Below are 25,128 nucleotides of genomic sequence, written 5' to 3'. Positions count from 1 at the left end.
AATTTTTTTCTCCAACTAGAATAAGCATTGCGTGAGTATTTAAAAAGAAAACTAGCAATTTATTATACAGTAGAATTTTTCGATTAATGATGTACATATATATTCAATGTGCATACGTTAGTATTCAGCATCTATTGAACTGAAAATATAATACAACGTATTAACAGTGTGTAGAATACATTGAATAAAAATGTACGCAACAGGAAAAGTTCCATTGTATAATCAATCGCATATATAATATTTGGAAATCGCTATAATATCATGCATCACATTTATTTTCATGTACTTCATATAATATTTAAAGTATCACACGTATAAAAAACTATGCACTTGACTAAAAAAATCACATTTTCTTATTTTTTTTCATTAGATTTTGTCCTTATTTACAATTACATATATTATTAAATACAAAACAGCTACAAAAGATTTGTAATTCATCTGAAAATATATATATATATATATATATATATATATATATATATATATATATATATATATATATACAAATAAAAATAAATCAAAGTTAATTTCAATCCGTCAATGCACATCTCATTATTCAAATACATCTCCAAGTCAACTCCAATCAATGTTATGTTGAATCAAAACAGCAATGAAAGCGTCAGGAGCCACCACAGCGACAATGTAAATTATTATAATATTTATTATTAAAATACTATTTATGTATATATGTATATGTATATATAAAATTATGACCTAAGATAAATTTATGCAGCGTACACAACAATGACAGCTCCTGATAACATTAATAAAGAAAATAGCTATTAATGGTATTATTTTATATATACCATACGCTTTACGAGCTATCACAGTGACAGTGTGAATTATTCATTAAATTAAATTTATTATCATTTGACTTTGCTACATTTTTTGTTTGCCAAAACATTGATCCTTTCAATGAGTTTGGACAACAGACGCTCTAATTCATCAATCGAGTGCATGTATATCAATTTGCATTTGTCAATTTGTGTCTGATTGGTGGATAAAAACTCGGCTGCGTGTATCAAGCAAAACACGCTACCATCGGAATCGTTGTACAGCTGAAACAACAAAACAATACATTGAATTAATCATATTAAGTCGTATCAATAAATAAAAAAAAAACCAAATGGATGATATTCAGCAAGTCGACGCACAATACGGTCAACTCTCATATACAAATTAACGACATGGCGGAAAGAATAGATAGTTTTAGATATCTTGGGTGCTATCTGGTTGAAACGTGTGAAAGTAAACAGGAAATTCGCGTTAGAGTGGAGCAAGCAAGAATGTCCTAACCAGACGTGATCTCAATATAGCACTCCGACTAAGACTTCTACGATGCTACGTTTTCAGCATCCTTCTGTATGGGACAGAAGCATGGACTCTGACAGATGCCACGTGCAAAAAACTACAGGCCTTTGAGATGTGGACATGCAGAAGGATGTTAAGAATCTCATGGATGGCGAGGCGTACCAATGCCGAGGTGCTTGCCCTGATGGGAAAGCATGTCAAAGTGCTCAAAAGTTTGAAAAGGCGTGAATTGGAGTACTTTGGACATGTGATGCGGAACGAGAAATACGATCTCTTGCGCCTAATAATCCAGGGGAAAATCGTAGGCCAACGCAGTCGGAAAACATCGTGGCTAAAGAATCTGCGGCAGTGGTACGGCCTCAGCACCTGACCATAATTGACAAAATACGAATGGGACGTGAAGAAGAATATAACAACACAATTAAACTATAAGTGGACGAGTTTGCAAAACAGTTCGGTGAGTATGGAAACTAATAATCGTGATGGACCTAAAAATTGTGAAATTAAATTTTCCTTTATAGCAAGCAAAAATATCATATGTACATATACTGATTCTTACGGCAATGACTATTTTTAATAGAATTATAAAAGAAACGTCAACTTACCATAGATAAAGACAGACTAGTTCTACATCTGTGACATTCTTCGACTTCGTCTTGACGCTTCGCCACCTTCTTTTTACCAATAAATACATTTTGAGATCGTTCTGATGCCTAAACAAATAAAAAAAGTCATATATGATTAAATTTACCAGCTTATTACAGGTTTTTCAAATAGGTTATAATAACAAATTTTGTGACAATTTAAATATGAAAAAAATCATCTTAACCAAAGTGCAACCCTCTTAATGTTTTTGTCATTTGCAGAAAAAGCATTATTCTGCTTGTAATGTTATAACATTGTCAGTAGGAGGTCAAAATATAGAATATCAAAATTTTAATTCGAATTTAAAATATCAAATTCAACATTCTTCAGGGCTGTGGAGTCGGAGCATTTCAAGCCGAATCGAAGTCGTAAAAATCAACCGAATCAGACTCCTTTTTACAAGGCTTTTATTATTTTCTTTAATTTATAATATTCAATTTTATTGAATTAAATTGAAATTTAATAATTTCTTTATAACAATCAGAAATTTAAATTTTGTAGATTATAAATAAAATCATTGATTTGCGCTTATTTTGATGTGCTATGGCCAAAACAGACTGTTTCCTCAGTCTCATACGTTTTTTATTAAATTGATTTGTTCATGTATGAAATTTATACACATACACTATGAATGCACTTACTTTTTATTTAAACTTATTTCATTACCAATAATTTAATATATTGCCAATTTTTTTTCAACCATGTCAATTTTAGTAATTTTTTATATTTTGAAAATTGCTATTATTTCAATGACTACCTATAAAATATAGGTAGACACTAAAAGATGATCTTACTAAAATTGTTCAAGTTGGAGTCGGAGTCGATAAATTTTGACCAGACTCCACAGGCCTGCTTTTATCAGGAAGTAATAACATAATAACATGAATCAGTTAATGGATAGAGTGGGTGTTTTTGGACCCACCTCTTTTAAAACCCGTTATTCTCAATTTGAGTAGTCTGCATTTGTACAATTAGAAATATTGATATTCTGTATTTTGATACTCATCCATAATTTTTACACGACAACACAATAAAATTAAGTGGTATCGAAATTTGGCACTATAAAAGTATTAAATAGTCAATAATGAAATTATCTACATATATAAGAAAATTACATTAATTTAAACCAGCATTTCTCAACCTGGGTCCACGTGGCCCCCTTGAAAGGCCCAGACCCTCTCAAGGGAGGCATAAACCAAAATTCTACTTTTGGGGAGGCATAACAAGCTCTAGGGGAGGGCACAGTCAGAATAAAATTATAAAAATTTTATATTTAAATAATATCAATAGAAGAGTTTAAATGTTTAATTTGTCATCAAACTGAATATACGTTTACATCTCGGAAAATATACTAGACGGGGGGGGGGGGGGGCTTTAATGGTTGACAAATATCGATAATTTATGGCACATCTGAAAATAATGTGCCAAATATTTTTTAAATAAGGTTGGGAAGGCGTTTACATGAATATGGATTTATTCGAGTTATACATCTCCTCTCAAAAGCTCATAGCCATCTCGATGCTGTAAAAACGATCAGATAAAAAGCAAAATTGTTTTTGTCACTAACAAAATTTGAGCCAAATATAAATAAACTCGACACTTGACATCAGGAGCACAAGAATCACACTAAATAAAGTCTTAATAAATCTTATTATGTTTAAAAATAAATACATACGTATGTATGTTCAAATTTGTAATTATAAAATAAAGTTTATATAATATATAATATTTTTAATATGTACTTCTATTTTCGAGAAAAAATGGGGGGGGGTGGAGGCACAGAAAAATATTAAACGCAAAAGGGGGACACGGTCCAAAAAAAGTTGAGAAACGCTGATCTAAGCAATGTTCAAAACAGTATGTTTATTAGGTTTTTTTTATATCCATAATGGGTGACCGTAAAAAAGTCGACAGTGAAAAAGTCGAAAATGTTCGTTTACCATGCATACATATGAAAAACGGTTAGTATATATATATATCAGTGGCGTACGGTAAAACTCTCTCTCCCCCCGTCGTACATCTTCACTTAATTTGCGCGAGCTGGATACAACAAGAACAAGAGGAACAGGCTTTTCCTCCCGTATCCTGCGCGCGCACATTAAACAAGGCTGTATGACAAAAAGAGAGATAATTTCACCGCATGCCAATCATATATATTATATATACATAGTGCCGTTTACCATGCACCCTTTTTTTTTTGATTTTTCGATTTTCGATCTTTGCCTTTTGATATTTGCTATTTCGACCTTTTCACTTTCGGTGCCGTGAGGTAGACCCATCCATAATATATGTATATGTACCTTCAATCCAACATTGAACAATGCTTCACGGTGTTGTTTCTCCGTTTGGATGATTTTATTCAAAGCCGGTAATACTTTTTTCAATATCTGATACGGCGTTCGTATGTCCTGCGACATAGCAACGATCAATCGTTCAAGAGAAAACATTGTAGGTTCACAACTGTTACGTATATCCTATAAATGAAAACAATTTGAATAAACAGAATACATATATGAGAAAACCGAGCCAATTGACACAAATCAGAACAATGTCATATTGAAACATCAAGATAATACGATCTGAAATGTGTCAATCGTATAATATGTAAAAAAGCATACTACGAAATCTTGTTGAGCTGTATCCAGCCAGCTGTTGGGCGCGAAGTAAACACTCTCAGAGACGTTATATCCAGCGCATATGCTCGACGTGAAAGCTTTCGGAAACACCAGTATAAATTCACCGGGATGCTGGACAGTTCTGCACAAGGACACGCCATGTTCTTTCAACATCTTCGGCGGCACCATCGTAGTGTCGGACAACAGCCAGACAGTTTTCTTCTGACAGTAGCCTGGCACGATGGACGTGAGGGTTTCTTTGAACTTCACGCTTTGACTATCGGGCACACCGTACCAAATCTTCGGGGCGCCGTCGTGAAGATATTCGACCCAGGGTAGGCCGTGAGGGTCACGATACCAGCAGCACGTGCTGAAGAGCATGCCGACGTGGATTGTCGGAACTGTAACGCCCATGATCGGACCCAACGATCGGAGAATGGACCCACTGTTGTTGGTCAATACCTGTAATTCACGGTGTAGTGTAATTTAAGTCACATTTTCAGGCAATTTATTTATTTATAATAATTATAACAATAACTTGTAAAATAATATATTATTTTATTTTATTATTTTGTGTACATATTTTTTTATTTTGTGTACATATTTTTTACTTGATTTTTATTATTTTTTTATGATGTTTTTTTTTTTTATTTATGATTTTTATTATTTTCTTATGTTTTTTTTTATTTATGATTTTTATTATTTTTTTTTATGATGTTTTTTTTGTAATTTTTATGATTTTTATTATTTGTATTAAAATCACATTGACGCTTTGGGGCAACCTGTCAAGTCTCTGTGGTATTGATTTTTTAAAATAAAATAAATAAAATAAAATATAACTTGTATAATGATAACAATGCAGTAGTTCGAATCAATTCGCTAAACTCGACAAATTTTCGAGTACAACGTGGAGTAAGGCAAGGGTGTATATTATCTCCAGACCTATTTAATATATATGTATATATGGAGAGTATATAATGCGTAGAGCACTGGATGGTTGGAAGGGTGGAGTGTCCATTGGTGGAAAAAAACTATCCAATCTTCGGTATGCGGATGACACAACGCTCATAGCTAATAATCATGAAGTAATATGCTTGGCCTCCAGATAAACCGCGCCAAAACAAAAATTATGATAACTGACCGTCATCAACAGCTGCAAAAAAACAACTCAGCTTTAAACGGTATAGAGGTGGTCGATAATTTTGTCTATCTGGGGTCACTCATATCTAACAACGGCGGCAGCGAATTGGAAATACGGCGCCAGATTACATTATCAAAATCGGCATTGTCACAACTAACGAAGATTAGGAAGAATAGAGCCATTACAACTGCTGTCAAAATCCGTCTCGTGAAGAGTCTCGTTTTTTTCTGTCTGCCTTTATGATGTCGAGACGTGGACCATGAAGGCGGCGGATAGACGGAGAATCGATGCCTTCGAGATGTGGTCGTGGAGACGGCGACTACGCCTGCCTTGGACCGACAAACGCACGAATGTGTCTACTCTTGAAGAATTAAAAATCAAGGATAGACTGTCACAATATGCCTGAAACGTATATTGCAGTTCTTCGACCACATTGCACGAAGAGGTGAGGAGAGCCTGGAGCGGTTGGTTGTGGTTAGTAGCGTCGAAGGCAGAAGAGCCAGAGGCAAATCCCCCGCACCCCCCTGGACTGACCAAGTATCTGCGGTGACGGGCGCTTCCACGGTAGCAAGTCTTCGCCTGCCCGAATTTAGAACTGAATGGAGGCAGCTGGTTGATCGGACATCATAGTCACGATCCTCAGTGATGAGGGAACCGACAGCAATATAACAATAACAATGAAATGACCAGTGTGACCTGAGAGGTTGCCCCAAAGCGTCACACCAGTTTTACATAACAAAAGAAAGAAAATAACAAAATAAAAACAATAAATATTTCAATCATTCATTCATTCAAATAGTCTCAAGAAACTAACCAGCTCATCAACATGACAATTAAACAGGTCCAAATGCCCATCAATCACATTAGGGAACCGGATAGCCTTTACAAGAGACGAGTTATTGAAAGCAGACGTTTTCGCAGGAATAGTTTGGAAAAGAAAATGATGACGCAAAGTTCTACCGCAGTCAGGCACCGAAAATTTAAATTCCAATAAAATTGAAGGATTGTCAAATCTTCCCTTTAATACTCCAAACAAATATTTGGAAATGGCAATAATTCTTCTCGAAGATAGTGAGTCAAAGCCTAGCATACCTTGTAAAAAGGCAGTGGGAAATTAATAGGGGGTAATATTTACATTTCTTCATATAAAGGCATCTAAGAAAATTTTTTTGAACTCTTTCTATCAATAGAGAGAATTTAATTTCAGTGGGACTCCAAATTACAGAGCCAAACTTCAATACGCTCCGGACAAGCGAATAATAAAGTAACACCATTATACTTGGATCTTGGAAGCAGTGAGAATTGCGCAAAACAAATCCAAGCATTTTGGTAGCCCTACAGCACATATCAGAAATATGAGTCGAAAATTTGAAGTCACTCCTAAACAGTATACCAAGAATTAAATTGATTTAAAATATAATATCAGCCGAATTACTTTCAAGTTCCATGGATGTTTCGAAATTGGACTGTTTTTGGATTTTGCATTGGGAAAACCGTAACCCCACACGCTGGAGTCGATGGAGCCGGTGCTGACGCAAATGTGGCTATCTCGAGCCGTCACATAGTTCCAAAACTTTGACTCTACCTGAAATTCATACAAAATATGTTCAATAAACAATACAAATAAATGCTCAAAAATTATTCGTGTAATTATGTATTTGGCTAATCTACATACGTTATATCGTTGTTTACAGTTTAGCAGAAGAATCACATCAACTCAATGATTGAATACATTTTTAGGTAATATAATTTATTATTTTGATAGCATAGTGTTAATTTGAATATTCATTTCTTACAAGAAAATAATAAATCAAATCGTTACTGGAAATTTCCGAGAATACTACATAGAAAACATCAAATGTCATACTATTATATAGTACTCACTCTGTCTCAGTTCTCGCGTGTGACACTGAGACTGAATAATACAGATCCTAACAACCTAATCTAATGAATAGGGCCAACCCCTAACTTAACCTAACCTAACCTGACCCTTAAATAAAAAGGTGTTGGCTGCTAAGATATCTTTTTTTAAAGTTTTATTTCATCAATATTTTCACAACAAAAAAAACATCTTAGCAGCCAACACCTCTTTATTTAAGGTTCAGGTTAGGTTAGGTTAAGTTAGGGTTTGCCCTATTCATTTAAGATTAGATTGTTAGAGTCCGTATTATTCAGTCTTACTGTCACACGCGAGAACTGAGACCACATATTAAAGTAAAAATGTGAAAGTAGATCGCATACTAAAGTATATATGTGACAGTAGACAGCATACTAAAGTAGTATCCTTCATTTATTATTACTAAGTACATACATAAAGGAAATATGTCTCATCTGAAAAAAGATTTTCCCTCCCCAACTAGATATGTAGAGATAATTAATAAAAAAATCAAGTATAGACAACATTCTGGAAACTTTTGATAAGGACAAAACAGAATATAAAAATGGTAAATGTAAAATGATAGGAAAAAACTCTATTTACCTCATCAGGTGTTGGTTGTGGAGTTTTTCCAAATTGCATCGCCATAGTATTTTTAGCAGTCCGGGCATACGAGCACAGTGTAATAGATTTCCCGCGAGTAATACACTCTTCGACGTCTTCGGTTATGTCATATTCAAGCTCTTCAGTTTCGATTCCGTTGAGAGGATTAGCCGCTCGGGTCACCATGCGATTCTGACGCTTTGCCCACTCTTGGTCGACGGACTCGAACAGCTTTTTGCGCTCATCTATAATCGAAGAGATGCATAGTCAAAGCACATCCCACAAATTGAGACCAAAAAAAGGACACGGATTAAAAGGTACCTGGAGATAATGTATCATATGGTAGGAGATATTTGCAATATATTTCGTCCAGTCGTATATCCATATAGTGCACATTCAGCGGCAAACACATCTCTTCAGCGACTCGATGCCACATTTTCTTTTCCAAAACTTTGTTCAGACCGCCCATGTTTTGAACTATGTGATACAACTTGGGGAGATCGACTTCAATTCCGCAAAGCTGAAATTTTTTAAACAATTTATTTTCTCACACAATACAACTTATGTATATACATATACATTGGTTTCTAATAATCTCTCAAAGTTCCATATTTATCGATTTCATTGACGTTTATATCATTTGCCATGCATTGAAATTGTCTTGAGAATATTTCCAGCTAACTTTTAGGTTAACCCTTTGAGTGCTGACGTCTTTTCTGTTTTCTGAAAGCCCACTACGGTGAAAATTTCGCCAACATTTCCAACTACAATTATTTAGAAAGCAAGTATAAAAATTGTAGCTGATCCAAACAAACCCTAGATAACTACCGCCAAGGATTTCTAGTTTTGTAAAAGTGTGTTTAGACTCTCTAATATAACTTGCAACGATATTAAATAAACAAAATAATTCTATTAATGAATGTATTTTTCGGAAACTAGTTCCATCTTCTTCATTGTTGTTAAAATGTAATGCTCACAATCTAAAATACCCAGCAGTTGGGTATTTCCATCGGGAAATTCTGTTATGGTTATAAATACAGAAATTCCGGTGTAAATCAGTCTTTATAAACATTGACACGAATGTTCAATGCATTTGTTTCAATGCTACCTGGAAAGGGTTAGCGAGCAGTATTCTTGTTTACTTTGTACATGCTCAAAATACAACGCCTATCGGCGTTTTTCAGGCCTGTGGACTCGTTGGAAAAACGCCGATCGGCGTTAGTCAGCATTCAAAGGGTTAAAAAAGCCTAAATATGAGCGTTTGAAACATTATATTTGTCCTCCATTTGAAAATAAAAATGCTATTCTTGTTATTCACTTAACATATGGAACGAATATTTTGACTAGATTGACAATCGAAACCTTACAAATTAATAAGAATGTTGGTACATACGTTCGGCGGCTGTTTAAAAGTGACACTCTGTGTGGCCAGATATTTCTTGATGGCGCACATTTCCCGCGAAGACGAGCCCCATCGGTACAACATACGGTGTAGGTATTGGTTATGCGGGGTGAATCGCATATCGTCGGATATTTTACATTCAGATTTAAAGTTCGGCGGGGGAATGATCCGGCAGAGACCATACCGGGCCGCTATCGGACTGATTTTCTCGATGAACTCCAAAGGATCCTGAAATATGCAACATTTCAATTCGCAATGATTCGATTCGGTATTGACGTTTCACACATGATTGCCAACTAAAAGATGTGGAAATCGTAATAAATACTCTTTACCTTTGCAATATTTTAGCCGACATCCGAATACTATTATGACGCAATCAATACACGTATCATTTGTGTGGATTATTTAAAATATTTTATATTTTAAATCAAAAAACAAAGGGAAAGGAATAATTAACTACGTACATAATAAAAAATATTTATTAAACATCTTTACAAATGAATGTATGAATGTCATCGGTTATTTGGTTGATATTGTTTTTATTTTTTAATTTAAATTTAAATATAAGCTTAGAATAGTTTTTTCGACACTTTTCTTGTTGTTGTAAAGTCTCGTTAAATTAAAAAGTGTTAACTGAGAAACGCGTGTAAGGAATACATAAATTCAGCATCTTAAAAATTAATACTTTAATTTGAAAAGTAATATACGATATATTGTAGCTTTATGCCGCAAAATCATTTTTTGAAAATACTCTCAATACATTATTATACGATTCCTAAATAGTTTGCTTTCAACTTGACGGATGACTCTATCCGAGTTGTCTCGAGAAATTTTACCACAACGTGTCTTATTCCGGATATGTCTGTTCGTTTAATTTATCAGCTTGCGATTTCTTCCTATAAGGATATTTGAAAGAGAAAGTATATATTCTAGAACTTAATTTGTACAACACTGGAATTGTAGGGTAATTATCTGAGAGGAAATTCGATATTATTTAAAAAAAAAAAAAGATTTTGTGGTATATTTTAGCTATACCGTAGTTTGCTTTTATTTATCTATTGAATATATACCCAAATGTTAACATTATTCAAATTATATGAGCTTATTTTAACATTAACAGGTAGTAATTCTCTTTAACTTATTTTAAGTAGTATAAACTATCGTTTAAACGAAAAATTCGACTACACTAGTCCAGTGTTACAATTGATTTTATTATAAAACTGAAAAAAATTGCAGTACGGCCTGCAACGGTATTCGCACGAGTCGGTTAGCAGAAAAGATTCTTAAGAGTTAATATAAAAGTTGAATTGAAATTGTGCCACAGCCTTGAATTAGATATGTATAATACTGATTAATACATATAAATACACTTAACATGATAATAAAAATAAAATAATACTAACTCATTATGGCCATGAACACATCCAGTGCTTTTAATAAAATTTCATTCAAAGGCCATTAACACAGTGTGTTTGGCTCTCTGAACTTCATAAAAAAAAAAAAGTATTATTTAATAGATTTAGTTTCAAACTTATATTCATAGATGTCATAAATATCGATATACAAAATAAAATCTGTATGATTTAAATTCAATGGTTTAAAGCTTGACTAAATAATGTCCACCTGGAATTTGAAATGATTTCAAACCACCAGATATCGAAATTGAGTGGTTATTGCTCACGTAGCATACATACTTATCAAATGTAATCTTTCATTCAAATGAATAACACAATGATCTATATATCGTTTATTGCGTGTGAACATACATTGAAAATGTATATAAATTTTATATAAAATTGAATACAGCAACCAACACCGTTGCGAAATACTGATCTGATATAATTTATAAAGTCGAAGACAACTGTATAGAAGCTGTATTCCAATTTTCAATTCAATTCATAGAAAGGTTCGGGAGTTGGGTTTTTTTATTTATTAATTTTCAAAACCTATTATTTTTACCGTTATTTTGCGAAGAATGCGCGAACTATCATAATTTTCGGAATATTCGGCCAGTCCATAATGAGTTAATATATAAGACATATGTATATATATATATATATATATATATATATATATATATATATATATATATATATATAAAATGTGATATTGTACTTTACGTCAAAATTTAAGCAAAACTAACACACTTTCAGTGACTATTCTTACATATTAATAAAAATCACACTAAAATATAATGCATATTTGAAAAACGAAAACAAAACAAGTTATATAATAATTTAAAAAAAGACATGCTTGTTGGTAACTACATTTGAAAAAATCACAAATAAATTACATAATATAATATTAATATTCGTGTATTAAAATTTCATGCTTTAAAGCCAAGGAAGGTACTATGATTTAAAACTTTACCTTATGAATAAAATTCTATAAATCTATAAACAGCTTTCAGAGAAACATAGTTTAATAATACAATATAAAATAAAAAATCAATTCATCTTTCCATTTAGTAAGAAGAAATTTTAAGAGGAACGTTTTTAAATACACATAAAAATTACAGATTAAACGTTAATCACAGTTAGTAATGACAAAAGACATATTAAGAACTCAGTAATGTAAATACATGTAGTTGTGTCCTGTATAATGTTACAATTAGAAATACTTTAAATTTCCCATTTATCATAATATTCCTTTCTTACATTAGATATATATTTATATATGTATATGTTAAAGAATCATGCAATTTATAAAACCACAGTACGGCACAGAAACATTAAGCAATGTTTTGCAAAAAAAAAGATCAAAATTTAAAACTAAATTATTATTAAATCACATTTTAATAAAAGAAAAACATTTCCGGGCCGTACTGATAATAAAACATGGTTAGCCCAAGTTTATGTAGAGATTCGTCGAAACATATTTGCATTAGATAAATATGAAAATGATTAATTAATAATATTTAACAAAGCATTATACAATATAATAATAAAACAAAATAAAAATCCTCTACAAAGAACGGTAAGATTCTACAACCTGCAAAAATCCCTCATTTTTTTTTTATTAAAAATACATAATCTATGCATTTATTACCTGAAATTCTTTTTCAGTAGGTTGAAATATCGGCGCTTCGACTATTTGTGCAGCATCTTCCATTTGCGGAAACGACGTCTTATTTTTATGGTAGATCGTCTCGGACACATCCGCAGCCGCTTTGACACAGTTTCTTCTCAATGCCGAATTCGAAGACTGCGAGCTGCACGTACTCGACTTGCTGCTGACGGGATTTATCGACACGACTTCCTTCTGCTTGGCATTCACTGCAGACCTTCTATTTGCAGCCACACCGCTCGTCTTGGCAACCTTTTTGTCCTTGGGTGCGGCAGATTCTTCAGACGGCGGGGTATCTCCGTGAATGGTCGCTTCGGGGAAGGCTTCGCGTACACTGCGCACCATTTCCATAATGGGACCGGTTTGTTTGTCCATGGCTTTCGGCACGTTTTTGTTGATCTGCGACTTGCGAACGAGCTTGGCCCTCATTATGACCCGCTGCTGCGGCCCGTCCGGTCCCTGAGTGTCCATTTTAACGGCCACTCCCTCGATCAGGTGATTGCTCATGTCGTTGCCGGTCCTCGACGTGCCGTGCAGTGGTATGTAGAACAAATGATTTTCTGATTCTTTTGGCCTGGAACAGTTTCCGGCCGGAGCTTTCAGGGTCAAGTCGGAAGTTTGTACACAATCGCCGACTTTACCAAGCGAACTGTCAATCTCCGGAGTTTGTATATTCGCAATCGATATCGGCTGGCTTCCACCAGACATGTCGGTCGATAGTCTGAAGTTTTTCAAGCTAATTTTCGATATGCTATCAGTGCCGGGAGAGCTATTCTTTCCAAACTGCAAAGATGACAATTTTACGCTACTTTCCATTATATTGTTCGGCATTTTGTTACTGAACGCTAAAGCTGAATTTTCATTCATATTATTTACGGACGATATCAAATCGGTTTTAAAATAATTCACATTTTGCAGTTGATTCATATGGCCAGCTTTTAAATCAGCTGGGTGATTATTTTTAACATTTTCATCGGTTTTGCTCACCAACGGCAAATAAGTATTAGTGTTATTTAACTTCATTTCATTCAAATATGGTGTATTTCCTAGAAAATTATTGTACATTTTGCATTGTACAGTCGGTTGACTCGCAAACATATCGCTATTGTAGTAGCCTATATTTTTTGTCAGATCTTCGTTTTTATTCACAGTTTGGAAACTGTTTCCGTTCTCCATCTTATTAATCAACGTTGGATGTTCCGGATTTTTAATGTTACAATTTTGAATTTGGTTTTGCTTGGTTACTATTTCACGTTGGATCGATTGACTTCCATCAAATATTGGCGGGTAAGTCTCGACGTTTTTCATTTGTGAATCGCTAGAGCTGATCTTCAACAACGATTGAGAATATTTGGCATCCGGTTTGTTTGTTACGTTGTACGTCCTCTTTGGTCGTTCGTATTTAGGTATGTTTATTTGCGGTGTTGGAATGTGATTAGTTAGGTAAGCTCGCTTCTCGAAATCGGTTAAACTGGATAGCATACTTCTCTGTGCAGAATATGAAGAAGTTTGTGTAAGATCACTTTCAACATTAGTACTGCCATTATCATTTGACGGTTCTGGTTTGCCATTATTTGTTTGAAAGAACGGTTTCGCAACACCAATACTAGACATGGGCAAGTTTTTGTAGAAATTGGCCGTGTTAAATTTCTTCTCATTATCATCTGAGCCAATTACTTGACCGGACTGTAAATTTTGCGTATTCCTGACGTAGTCTTGAATCAATAATGGTTTGTTGTCTGAATTGGCAATATAATCCTTTTTGGGTTGGAGGAAAAACATATCATTTCCAAAGTCAAGAGAGTTGTTTAAATTATAAGAATGCTTTGGTATATTCAATGAAAAGTTATTGGAAGGATGGTAGTTCTTATTGGCGTCCGAAATCAATTCATTTTTAGTCTTGAGTAAATCTAAAGAATTTGAATTGTTTTTAATTGATAAATATTGATTTTGAATATCTGGTAAATAAGGTTTTTGATTGCTCTGTTCAGAATTTGAAAGAAGTACATTTTTATTTGCGGTATAATTAGACGTTCTATTTGCTGGCAAATTATCAGCAAAAACAGTTTGTAATGAATCGAACGACTCTTTATTTGCATGGTATCCATCTGTATAGCCTTCAGCATTTCCGCTTTTTATATTGAATATACTCTTATCATGCTCGGGAGATATTTTATTTAGTATATTCTGAGATTCTTTAGTTGGCATCTCTTGACTCGGATCCAAAGATACAATAATAGCATTCGAAATCACATTTCCGAAAGACTCCAGTTTATTTTCGCTTTCGTTTATCTTTTCTCCGAACATTTCATGTGCTGATAGTTCGTTCATTTGTACATTGTCTAGAGCTTTGTACGACAGCGGTTTAAAAGTGTTAGTGAACTTAGACCGACACCTGTCCAATCTTTTCTGAGGTTCCTTGATGAGCTTTGATTTCCTCGGCGGTGAATTTATCATCTCGGATTCGCTTTCGAAATCATATATGTTCAATTCGTCGGTCGGAGCTTCCAAAGGAGTAATCTTAGGAAGGACGTTATGAACGAGACTCTCATTGACCTTGTCAATACTTGTACTTTTAGTATCTGTAATCAAGTTCTTATTTGGTACCGCAGGTTTTGGCATAGCATCTTGATGGCAAATATTGGGCTTTTGCGACATAAAATCTTCGCTATTAACCAAAAGATTTACGTGCGTTATTGATTTTGACAATTTATTAATCGCATCACTGATGGAAGTATCGGCAACTCCACGATTCGCGAACGGTCTAGCACTGTCTTTGAGCCACTGTTCTATGTATTCTTTCGGCTTCATGAACTTTCGACTTTGTCTATTCTTCAAATCGATTTTAGCAGCAATAGAACTAGCATCATAATTACCCCGAAACTCGTGCTTTTTTTCGAGGACGTTGGATTCTTTGTTAATTAGCCTCTTGTTTTGATTACAATTTTTGATTTTTACTGATTGTGTCATTGACAATTTTTCATCTGTGTATCGATGAGCAATGCCGTAGACTTTTAAAGATTCTTCATATGATGGTATTGGATTTGTGTCATTGATTACCAGTTTTGATCCTTGGAGGTTAACTTTGGCATTATTTTTGTTAAAATTAAGTTTGTTCACACCTTTGACACAAACAGTGTCTATTAAATTAGGCGGTTCATTTTTAGAACCCTTTTTAGATTTCGATTTGGTTTCATCTATCTTTACAGTCTCAATTAATTTAGCTGCCAGAGGTTCATCGTCCGACTCACTAAAACTCTTTTCGAGCTTCCCTTCTGATTTCTTCGAAACTTCCGCCAATGAAGTTGGTACAATATTTGTATCATTTTTTTCTGATACATTTGATATATCGCTTTCGTTTCTGGCACCGACAGGTTTTTCTATCGATTTTCTTTGAATAGGATGATGTTCATATTCCAATCTTTTCAATTCATTGGATCGTTTCACAACAGTGGCAATTTTTTTGGGACTGCTTTTATCACTATCACTGACATTCTTAGCACTATCAATTGACTGTTTCAAATTGGAATTGTTATTAAAGTTACTTTTACTTCGAGTCTGTTTTGCGATAGTTTTATTCAATATGACTTCGCTTTTTGTTATATTTTGACGAGTAACACGACTAGATGCTATCATTCCGCTTGCAGGAGTTTTCACCTCGGGGCTTTTGGGTGTGTTATTTCCAACTATTTTTGGTTGTCTATTTTGCACTGACGGTCTATCTTTTAACTTGCTACGTGTGAAATGCATACCAGATTCTTGTTTGGAGGATTGATCTTCTAATAAACCCTCACCATCGCGAGGTGTATTTGAAAGTTTTTTATACAATGGTTCATCATCATCAGAAGAAAACTCAAATCCCCCTATTTTACTCTTTTTAGGCGTCGAAACAGAAGTTTTCGGTATGGGACTACTCTTAGATTTGGGTGTGATAATTTTTTTCGGAATGTTAGGAGTTGTTTTCTGCTGGCGAACTGTGCTTGATCTCGTGCGACACATTTGAGAAGACCCGTCACTAACTTTCGGAGTTGTCTTTGATTTGGCAATTGGGGTTTTAACAGTGCTACTTTCAGATGTTGATAAAATAGTGTCAGTAGACGTGTTTTTCGACGCAGATGATGTATTATTCTGTTTTGTATTTTGTTTATCCAAAGCGGATGATTTTACCACTGGGGATTTACCCGATTTTGTGCGTTCAACATTGTCTACTTTTTTCTTTAATGTCTCTTGCAATTTAATTTTATCCGGTTTCAAAGATGTGATGCTGATGATTCTGTTTCGAAGTGATACGTTTTTTCTTGGTTGATTCGTTGGCAATGTTGTGAACTTTTTACGGAGTGTTTTTTGTTGATAACTTTGTCTTCTAGTCGAAATTGAATAATTGCTAGTTAAAACGATATTTTGTTTCTTTTTGGTAATCGTTTTGGCGATTGCTACCTTTCCATTGGCTTTTGTTAATATCTATAAAAAAAAATTCAGTTTTAATATATCAATAATAAAATAAAATAGTCTACAAACAACATTCAAAATAATTGTGAGTTCCCGAGTTTGAATCCCAGGTTAGATTTCTATTAAAAAAACCATACAATGTATGATTTGAAATATTTCTGTGGTGCTGCTGGTCAAATTTGGATAATTGCGACATCTAAGTCAGCCGTTTTCTATTAGTTTGCCGATTTACCTGATTTGACTGTCAAAACGATTGAGCTGACAATTGAATTAACATTTCGAAGAGAAAATCATCCGGAAATGGTTAACTTAGTGTCCACCCTTATTATAAATACCTTTTTTCTAGATTCAATTGTATTTGTCGTCTTTTTGGCTGATAGCACTTGATATCTGGCTGGTTTCTGTTTATTGAATTGATTTTTGATAGCCTGCAATGACGCCTTTCTGCTCATATTCTTCTTGGGAAACTGTGACGCCTGTTTGCGCACACCAAACGGGATAAAACCTAAGACACGAAAAATAAACATATGCCAAAATTCAGATTACACTCTCGTAGCTAAGTATAAAACAATGAAAAACCTTGAACGGTTGATAACGTTTGAGGTATTTGGGAATTACATTCGAGAGATGTTGTCATCTGATTCGCGGGCGAAGTGTATATGGCCTGCGGTTGCAAGAAGGACGTAACCCGTAGGTGCGACGGCAAGGACTGAGAACCTGCGACAAAATCAAATAAATATACTCAAAGAATTAACATTTCACACGTGTGTACATTCGAAAATTCAACTCACTTTTGAAACACAAAAAAGTAAGAAAGTCTTCAGTGTAAACTTTGGGAGTCGACGGCATGATGAATTCCATCTTCTTTGGTTGGGTCTTGGCATTATTATCATTGTTCGGAATGCTTGTGTTCTCTTTCGGCACCTGTTGAGGTAAAACAGCAGCACCCTGTGCAAATTTTCTCTGTGCTTGTACCTTGATTCTGGAAACATATTTGTACAGTAAATCGTGTCATATTCAAATAAATCTTTATCTACTACAAATAAATCAATTTTATATTATTTATTACAATATAACACAAAATAACGCTTTACGTAACATACATACACACATTTGAAAGCTAAATATACAACGCTAAAAATTTATACTAAAATACAACGCTAAATACTTTAATAATTTAAAGATTTGAAGATATTGCCATTTTGTAGATGGGAACGCTTTATAAATTCATAGTCATCGGTGGTATAAGTTATGACCCATAACAAACTATATCAATGCAGTTATCTACATATAATTCAATAATTCTAAAATATTTAATGCAATCTGTAATATTTTATATGAATATTAGACAAACTGTGAAATAAAGGTTCTATTGAATATTGGTTGAACACAAAGAAACCGCGATTTAAGGAGAAAAAATATAACAGATATATCAAAGTAGCATAAAATGTATACATATGTGTAAAATAATATAATACATGTAACCAAAAAGCCATTAATGAATTACATTTCATTACATACATGTCGATACTAATTTCGTAACTCACTCGAGTTACGAAAACAGTTTCCATATTTATCATGGGAAGTATGGAATATATCATATATGTATGTAACATCGCACATTACTTATATTATTATCCGTTAATTCAAAATGGAATCTGATATAAATATATTTACAAATGCGCTTGCAAAAAAATATGACGGAAACATATAATTATGTATATAATCTTCGTGTCTAATTTCTACTTTGAAATAATATTGAATTTTTAATTCCTTAAAAATTATACATATGTATGTATCATAAATACATGTATATTTAACCACATTCTTATTAAAGTAGCTATTATTATTAAGAACTCATATGCAAGTCTTCTTTCAATGAACATTACAATATTGCTATAATTGAATGTTTATTAAATAAATAAACGGAACCATTATAAACAGCCAAGATCTAAAATAAGCAATTTCCAAAGATGGAAAAAATTTATGACGGCAGCACAAGACAAATTTTTTCATTCTTTGAAAAATCAGTATTTTAAGAACTGTGAATATTATTATATGTATGTAGAAAAATCGGCAAATTACCATTTTAAAAAACGCAAATTGTTAAAATGTTTCTCAAATATTCAATACAATGTTGTTAATTACTCAAATAAATAAAAATAAATACATTTATATCATAAACCGTATATATGTACATATGTAGTGTTAATATCAACATAAGATAAATAATAGAATGTTATTACGCTGAAAAATTCGCCATTAGAATAAACATTTATACGACTTAAATATGCGCATGTAAATTTTTACCATACGGCAATAAATCAGACTAATTTACCTCTTGCCGATGTTGAATTGAATGCCATCACTCTTTCGTCTTTTTGATGGTTTACCCATTTTGATTAAATTGAAAAATTAGTGTCTGAAATCAAACGATTAAAAAACATTACTACACGTTACATAATATTATACATTTTAAATAAACGTCTAATTTAACAAAAATAAAGATTCGAAAAAACAAATTAAATAATGCGATTTAAATTGTTTCAAATATACAATCGTCATAAATACAATATTAGCATCCAAGAAGGCAATGTGGAACTGTGTATTCTTGATTATGCAGAAAGTAGGGGACCGGATAATCCAAACTATCAATTCTTGATATCGTTTCTGTTTTATAATATTTTTATTTTGTTCATAGAAAAAAAAAAAAGATCTTCGATCAATGCGTTTTGCCAGTGATGACGTATGGATGTGAAACTTGGACACTGAACGCCAAGATGCTACACAAAGTCCAATGCACTCAAAGAAATATAGAACGCCGTATGCTCGGCATAACGAGGAAAGGCACGAAGCGGAACACGTGGGTGAGAAGTATGACAAGGGTAGTGGACATAGTGGATAGAGTAAAGAGACTGAAATGGCGATGGACGGGCCACGTTGCTAGAAGAATGGACGAAAGGTGGACAAAAGAAGTGCTTGAATGGTACCCGAGAGAATGCGAAAGGGTAAAAGGAAGACCACAGGGAAGATGGGTATACGAAATTAGGAAAATGTGTGGGGTGAGATGGATGAGAGTTACGCAAATCAGAGACGAATGGGCGGGCCCACGTTGCTAGAAGAGTGGACGAAAGGTGGACAAAAGAAGTGCTTGAATGGTACCCGAGAGAATGCAAAAGGGTAAAAGGAAGACCGCATGGAAGATATGTTGACGAAATTACTAAAATGTGTGGGGTGAGATGGATGAGTGTGGCGCAAAATAGGGATGAGTGGAAGCATGTTGGAGGCCTGTAGATGATGATGATAATGACATAGATATATACCAGGAAGGCCTGACAGCTAACTCCAATGCGCCTTTCTGGCCAGAAACATTGTACATTTGATAAAAATATTATTAGTATTATACAAAATACATAACAATTAATATACACAGAGACAACTCTGGTCAAATTTGCAGCATTTTCAACAGTTCAGCGAAATTCGTTAAATACATATCGATTAACATCCACAGAGACATTTATGGTCAAATATGTGAATTTGCAGCATTTCATACGATTCAGCAAAATTCGAGATTGCTGAAATCTCGAGATTTTGCGAGAAAATCGGCGAGGTTGGCAATTTGTTGGAACCGTTTCCTGGAGTTCCAAATCCAAGGTCTGGCCAGCAGAAACCAGTGGGATTTGAACCTGTGACCACTCTGTTCAAAGGATTATATGCTAACCACTAGTCTATTCTGCTGGTATATGTATGTAAAATAAATAAATAGGCTACAGCTAAGATAGCGGGAGCAAGTTTTATTTAAATTCATATTATTATTATGATGATTTCAAATATTAAAACGTTGGATCTAGGACTTATCCAAATCCAAACTAGCTAGTCGGTTGTGAAAGTAATCAACGTTGATATATACATATACCATTGTACATAAAGTAGCTAAAGCTATGATATTTGAAATAATTTTAAATGAAGGATATAAACAAAGGCTACTGAAGATTGGGTCACAGACGGAGAATAACACTGTTATGTGACAAAAAATTTCAATTGCCATATTATGACACTGATGGAATGACTATTCAAAGTGTAGTGTATATATAATAATATAATATATACATATATAAAAACGGACGCGATGCATGTTTGTAGGTATGTATGTGGCGGGCGCGTCAACCAATATGGAGATTTCAAAAAAACAAATTTAAGAATGCCCGGAGTATACGTATGTTGTGCCTAGAGATATTTAAAAAAATAAATACACGCGAACGAGGCGCACAACCAATCAGCGTGAAGTGGTCCACGTGGACTAAAAAGTTTGACCAATTAGAGCAACGACGATACATTCTGACCAGTGGGTGCATTTTAAGCATTCGCCATAGGGATGTGGCGTAACGACCGATTGTGTCGAGGAGACGCAGTGAAGTGTGGAGCATCTGACGTGTGCTCCTGATATTGAGCACCTGACTTGAGCAACTGCGCGGAAGGATACACATATGTATACACACACACACACATTCATTCATCATTTCAAACGGGTTAGATCGGCGAGCGTGTAATGCGCGCATTACATTATATTTATATATATATATATGTAAAACTTTATTTTGATTCGTGTACCAATTCCTTTCCGAAACCACCCATCGAAATCAACGGGCACAACACTAGTTGATAATAAAAAGCTCATGAAAGTGTACCGCACATCTTTTAGATAGCGGGTGATGATTTATAGTGTTTGTGACAATTAATTCGTTCGTATCTGCCGTATGAATGAAATCACTCTTGCGTACAAAAAAATTTACTCGAAAAACAATAATAACATGATCTTGAAATATTCAGTATTTTGTACACCGCCAAGATATGAACAACCTTGACCCATACATAGGTTATACAATGGCTTACGAACGCATCATTCCGTTTGTTCGAACCCTGACGAAGATTACAATCATTGTTGTATGAAGATAACACTTCCTCGTTACTACGTTGGGTATGAAAAGTGTAGGATAATAGGGACTATTATGCTTCATCAGCGGTGTATTGGTATGGTGGGGTTCTCATCCTGTACAATCTATCATAAATATACTAATGGTCGGTAGAGTCGTATTGAAAAGGTCATTATGTGACTACGGATGTGAAATCGAACAAAAAAAGCGTCTCGGAACCCAACATTTTCTCACAATCCAACTCCGATTGTAAAATTCTCATATTGACATACAATTTCCATTCCTTTGAGTGCTGACGTATTTTCCGTTGAAAGCCCTGCACGCTGAAAATTTCGCCAACATTTTCAAATAGAATTATTTAGAAATTCAATAGAAAACAGATATAAAGATTATAGCTAATCCAAACAAACCCTAGATCACTACAGCCGAAGATTTCTAGGTTTGTAGAGGTGTGCTTAGACTATCTAATATATCTTGCAACAATATAAAATAAGCAGAAGAAGTCTATTAATGAATGTATTTTCCCAAAACTAGTTCCATCTTCTTCATTGTTGTTAAAATGTAATGCTCACAATCTAAAATACTCAGCGATTAGGAATTTCCATCGGAATATTCTGCTATGGTTATAAATTCAGTAATTCCAGTGTAAACCAGTCTTTAATAAACATTAACACGGATTACACGACTCGTGTTCAATGCATTTTTTTTTCAATGCTACCTAGAAAGGCTCAGTGGGGTAGTATTCTTGTTCTAAAATACAACGCCTATTGGCGTTTTTCAAGCCCATGGACTTGTTGGCAAAACGCCAATCGGCGTTGGTCAGCATTCAAAGGGTTAAGCTGCTAGATGTTTATTGATTTATTTTCATATTACCAGCAGCAGCTTGGACTAGTGATTAGCACATCATGCTTTCGATCAGAGTGGGCACAGGTCCGACTCCCACTAGAGTCCCGCTGCTGGCCAGACCACGTTTTGTGACTCCAGGTCGATCAATTCCTTTCAGAGTTTGCCAATTTTTCTGATTTTCATTGTAAAGTTTCCTTTAAATTGGCATTTCCTTTCCGATCTCTCTTGCAAACCTCAAGTTATTCAGCGTCTTGAGGCTGGCCAATTTCTATAATAAAATATTGCAAAAATTTCTCGGTGCTACTTTACTATGCGATCTACCTTTGAATCGCAGTCGACTATTTTTTTTATTTGTACCGTAGCAACGAAATGTTTATAATAATTTTTGTTTTTTCCTGCCGCCCCATCATTTCTATCAAAATATCGTCAGCAGATACATATCTCTTAACCAAATCTTAAATGAATAGGGCCAACCTTAACTTAACCCAACCAATCCTGACCCTTAAATAAATAGGTGTCGGCTGCTAAGATATGTTTTTTTTTTGTGAAAATATTGATGAAATAAAACTTAAAAAGAAAAGATATCTTAGCAGCCAACACCTATTTATCTAAGGGTCAGGATAGGTTAGGTTAAGTTAAGTTAAGGTTGACCCTATTCATTTAAGATTGGGTTGTCGGTATTATTCAGTTTCAGTGTCACACGAGAGAACTGAGACTGCATATTATAGTAAAAACGTGAAGGTAGATCGCATACTAAAGTAGATATGTGAATGTAGACCGCACCAATTTCTCTATATATGTCACTGTGGACGATAAAAAAGATTGTATTGTATCTGTATTAGTACACTCGTTGCTTTGGAGCGATCTGCAAAGGCGAGTGTACATGTTCGATTAAAATAAAATAAAAAAATATTAACCTCATATATTCAAAATTCCCACAGAAAAGAAATGGAGACAGTGACATAAGATGTTATTCAATCATTGAAATTTCGCTCAAAGGTGACATAATTTAGCAGGCTATGTAATCAATGTATGTGAGTGTGGAATGAATGCGACTATTTAATGTCTCGATTCCACAGTCCTGGTTATAATAGCACATGTTGTTTCGAGGATGATAGATGAACAAACAAACATTCAAAATATAGATTTCCTTTCAACCCAAGAACAAGCTAATCTTCTTGAAAATACCAGATCAAAGACACAATTACCAATTAATAAAAGGCTTCCAAAATTGATAAAAACCGAACAAAGGGTTCAAGTAAACCAGCTGAACGACAGCACTGTATGTAGGTATATAACCAAGTTCGATTTCCGTATGAACCGTTTTTAAATATGAGGGTTATTTTCAATATATATATATGTATAATACGATTGATATTTCAGCGATGGTGTGTTATTTGGAATCGTTTGCTTCTTCAATAGAAGTCAACATTAGGTTGGATTTTTTGGTATTAATCGACGCACGGATTGATCGCGCCTGGATAATCGGGAGTTTGGCGTATTTAGATTTGTATATGAAAGTGTGAGGGCGTCGCGCACGCTGGGAGACAGGAAAGGGTGGGGATGTGAGGAAAGCTACTGGCTTAAATTTACACAAATTAACATCGCGGGAGGTAATGGGGCGAATGGGGGCTTTAGGGTGGGGGGCGCAGCGCCCTTATTTGACTTACGACGTCTCGAAGACCGGCAACATTTCCCGACACAGTGCACTACGACCGACGCCACGGCGACCGGCCGCCGTTGTGACACTGGCGGCCATAATATGGCCCACCTCGTGACCATACACCTGGATTAAACAAAGGAAATGTGTTTCTGTGAAAAATAAATGTTTAGAATAAGACTTAGTTTATTAAGTTGAAAAACGCTAAATGACTCTTTGATAGCTTTAGCGTTTTATTTTTACTAATGTCTGTACTTGTTTGCTCCAATAAACGAATTATTCTGCAAAAAATCGATCTCGCGCAAGTCACTTACATAAATCTCGATCACGGAACATCTGGCACTCGAGGTGCCTTTCGATTGATGATATTTTTGGGTGTCGGATGTTCCATGATCGATATTTTACGGAATAATCACCGAACCGTTTCCTCCACACTCAAAAACCAATTGCTACGTAATGTTGCAACGTTGTTTTGACGGGACGTCAATGGGCCCGTCCACACCAGCGATATTACTTGCAATATTTTCCACATCTAGTTCCCTTATTGCAACCTGTGATTGCTATTTAGGAACTGGTTATG

At 34.4% G+C, this 25,128-nt stretch overlaps 1 protein-coding gene across 1 annotated transcript; it reads right to left on the bottom strand.

Moving 5' to 3' along the window:
- Positions 1–866: 866 nt before the first annotated feature.
- Jarid2 (Jumonji, AT rich interactive domain 2) lies at positions 867–24,647 on the bottom strand. Its single transcript, XM_077446201.1, has 14 exons — positions 24,559–24,647; positions 19,447–19,530; positions 17,900–18,090; positions 17,688–17,825; positions 17,444–17,613; positions 12,642–17,120; positions 9,585–9,821; positions 8,513–8,711; positions 8,192–8,436; positions 7,148–7,297; positions 4,575–5,033; positions 4,257–4,430; positions 1,917–2,024; positions 867–1,058 (listed from the first exon to the last, which is right to left on the bottom strand). The coding sequence occupies exons 2-14, from the start codon at positions 19,503–19,505 to the stop codon at positions 867–869; spliced, it is 6,801 nt and encodes a 2,266-aa protein (XP_077302327.1). The 5' UTR covers positions 19,506–19,530; positions 24,559–24,647.
- Positions 24,648–25,128: the final 481 nt, after the last annotated feature.

The sequence above is a fragment of the Arctopsyche grandis genome, chromosome 2, assembly GCF_051622035.1.
Source record: "Arctopsyche grandis isolate Sample6627 chromosome 2, ASM5162203v2, whole genome shotgun sequence".
NCBI lineage: Eukaryota > Metazoa > Arthropoda > Insecta > Trichoptera > Hydropsychidae > Arctopsyche > Arctopsyche grandis.
Note: the sequence above shows the minus strand (reverse complement) of the source record. Positions and strands in the feature narration are given on the sequence as shown.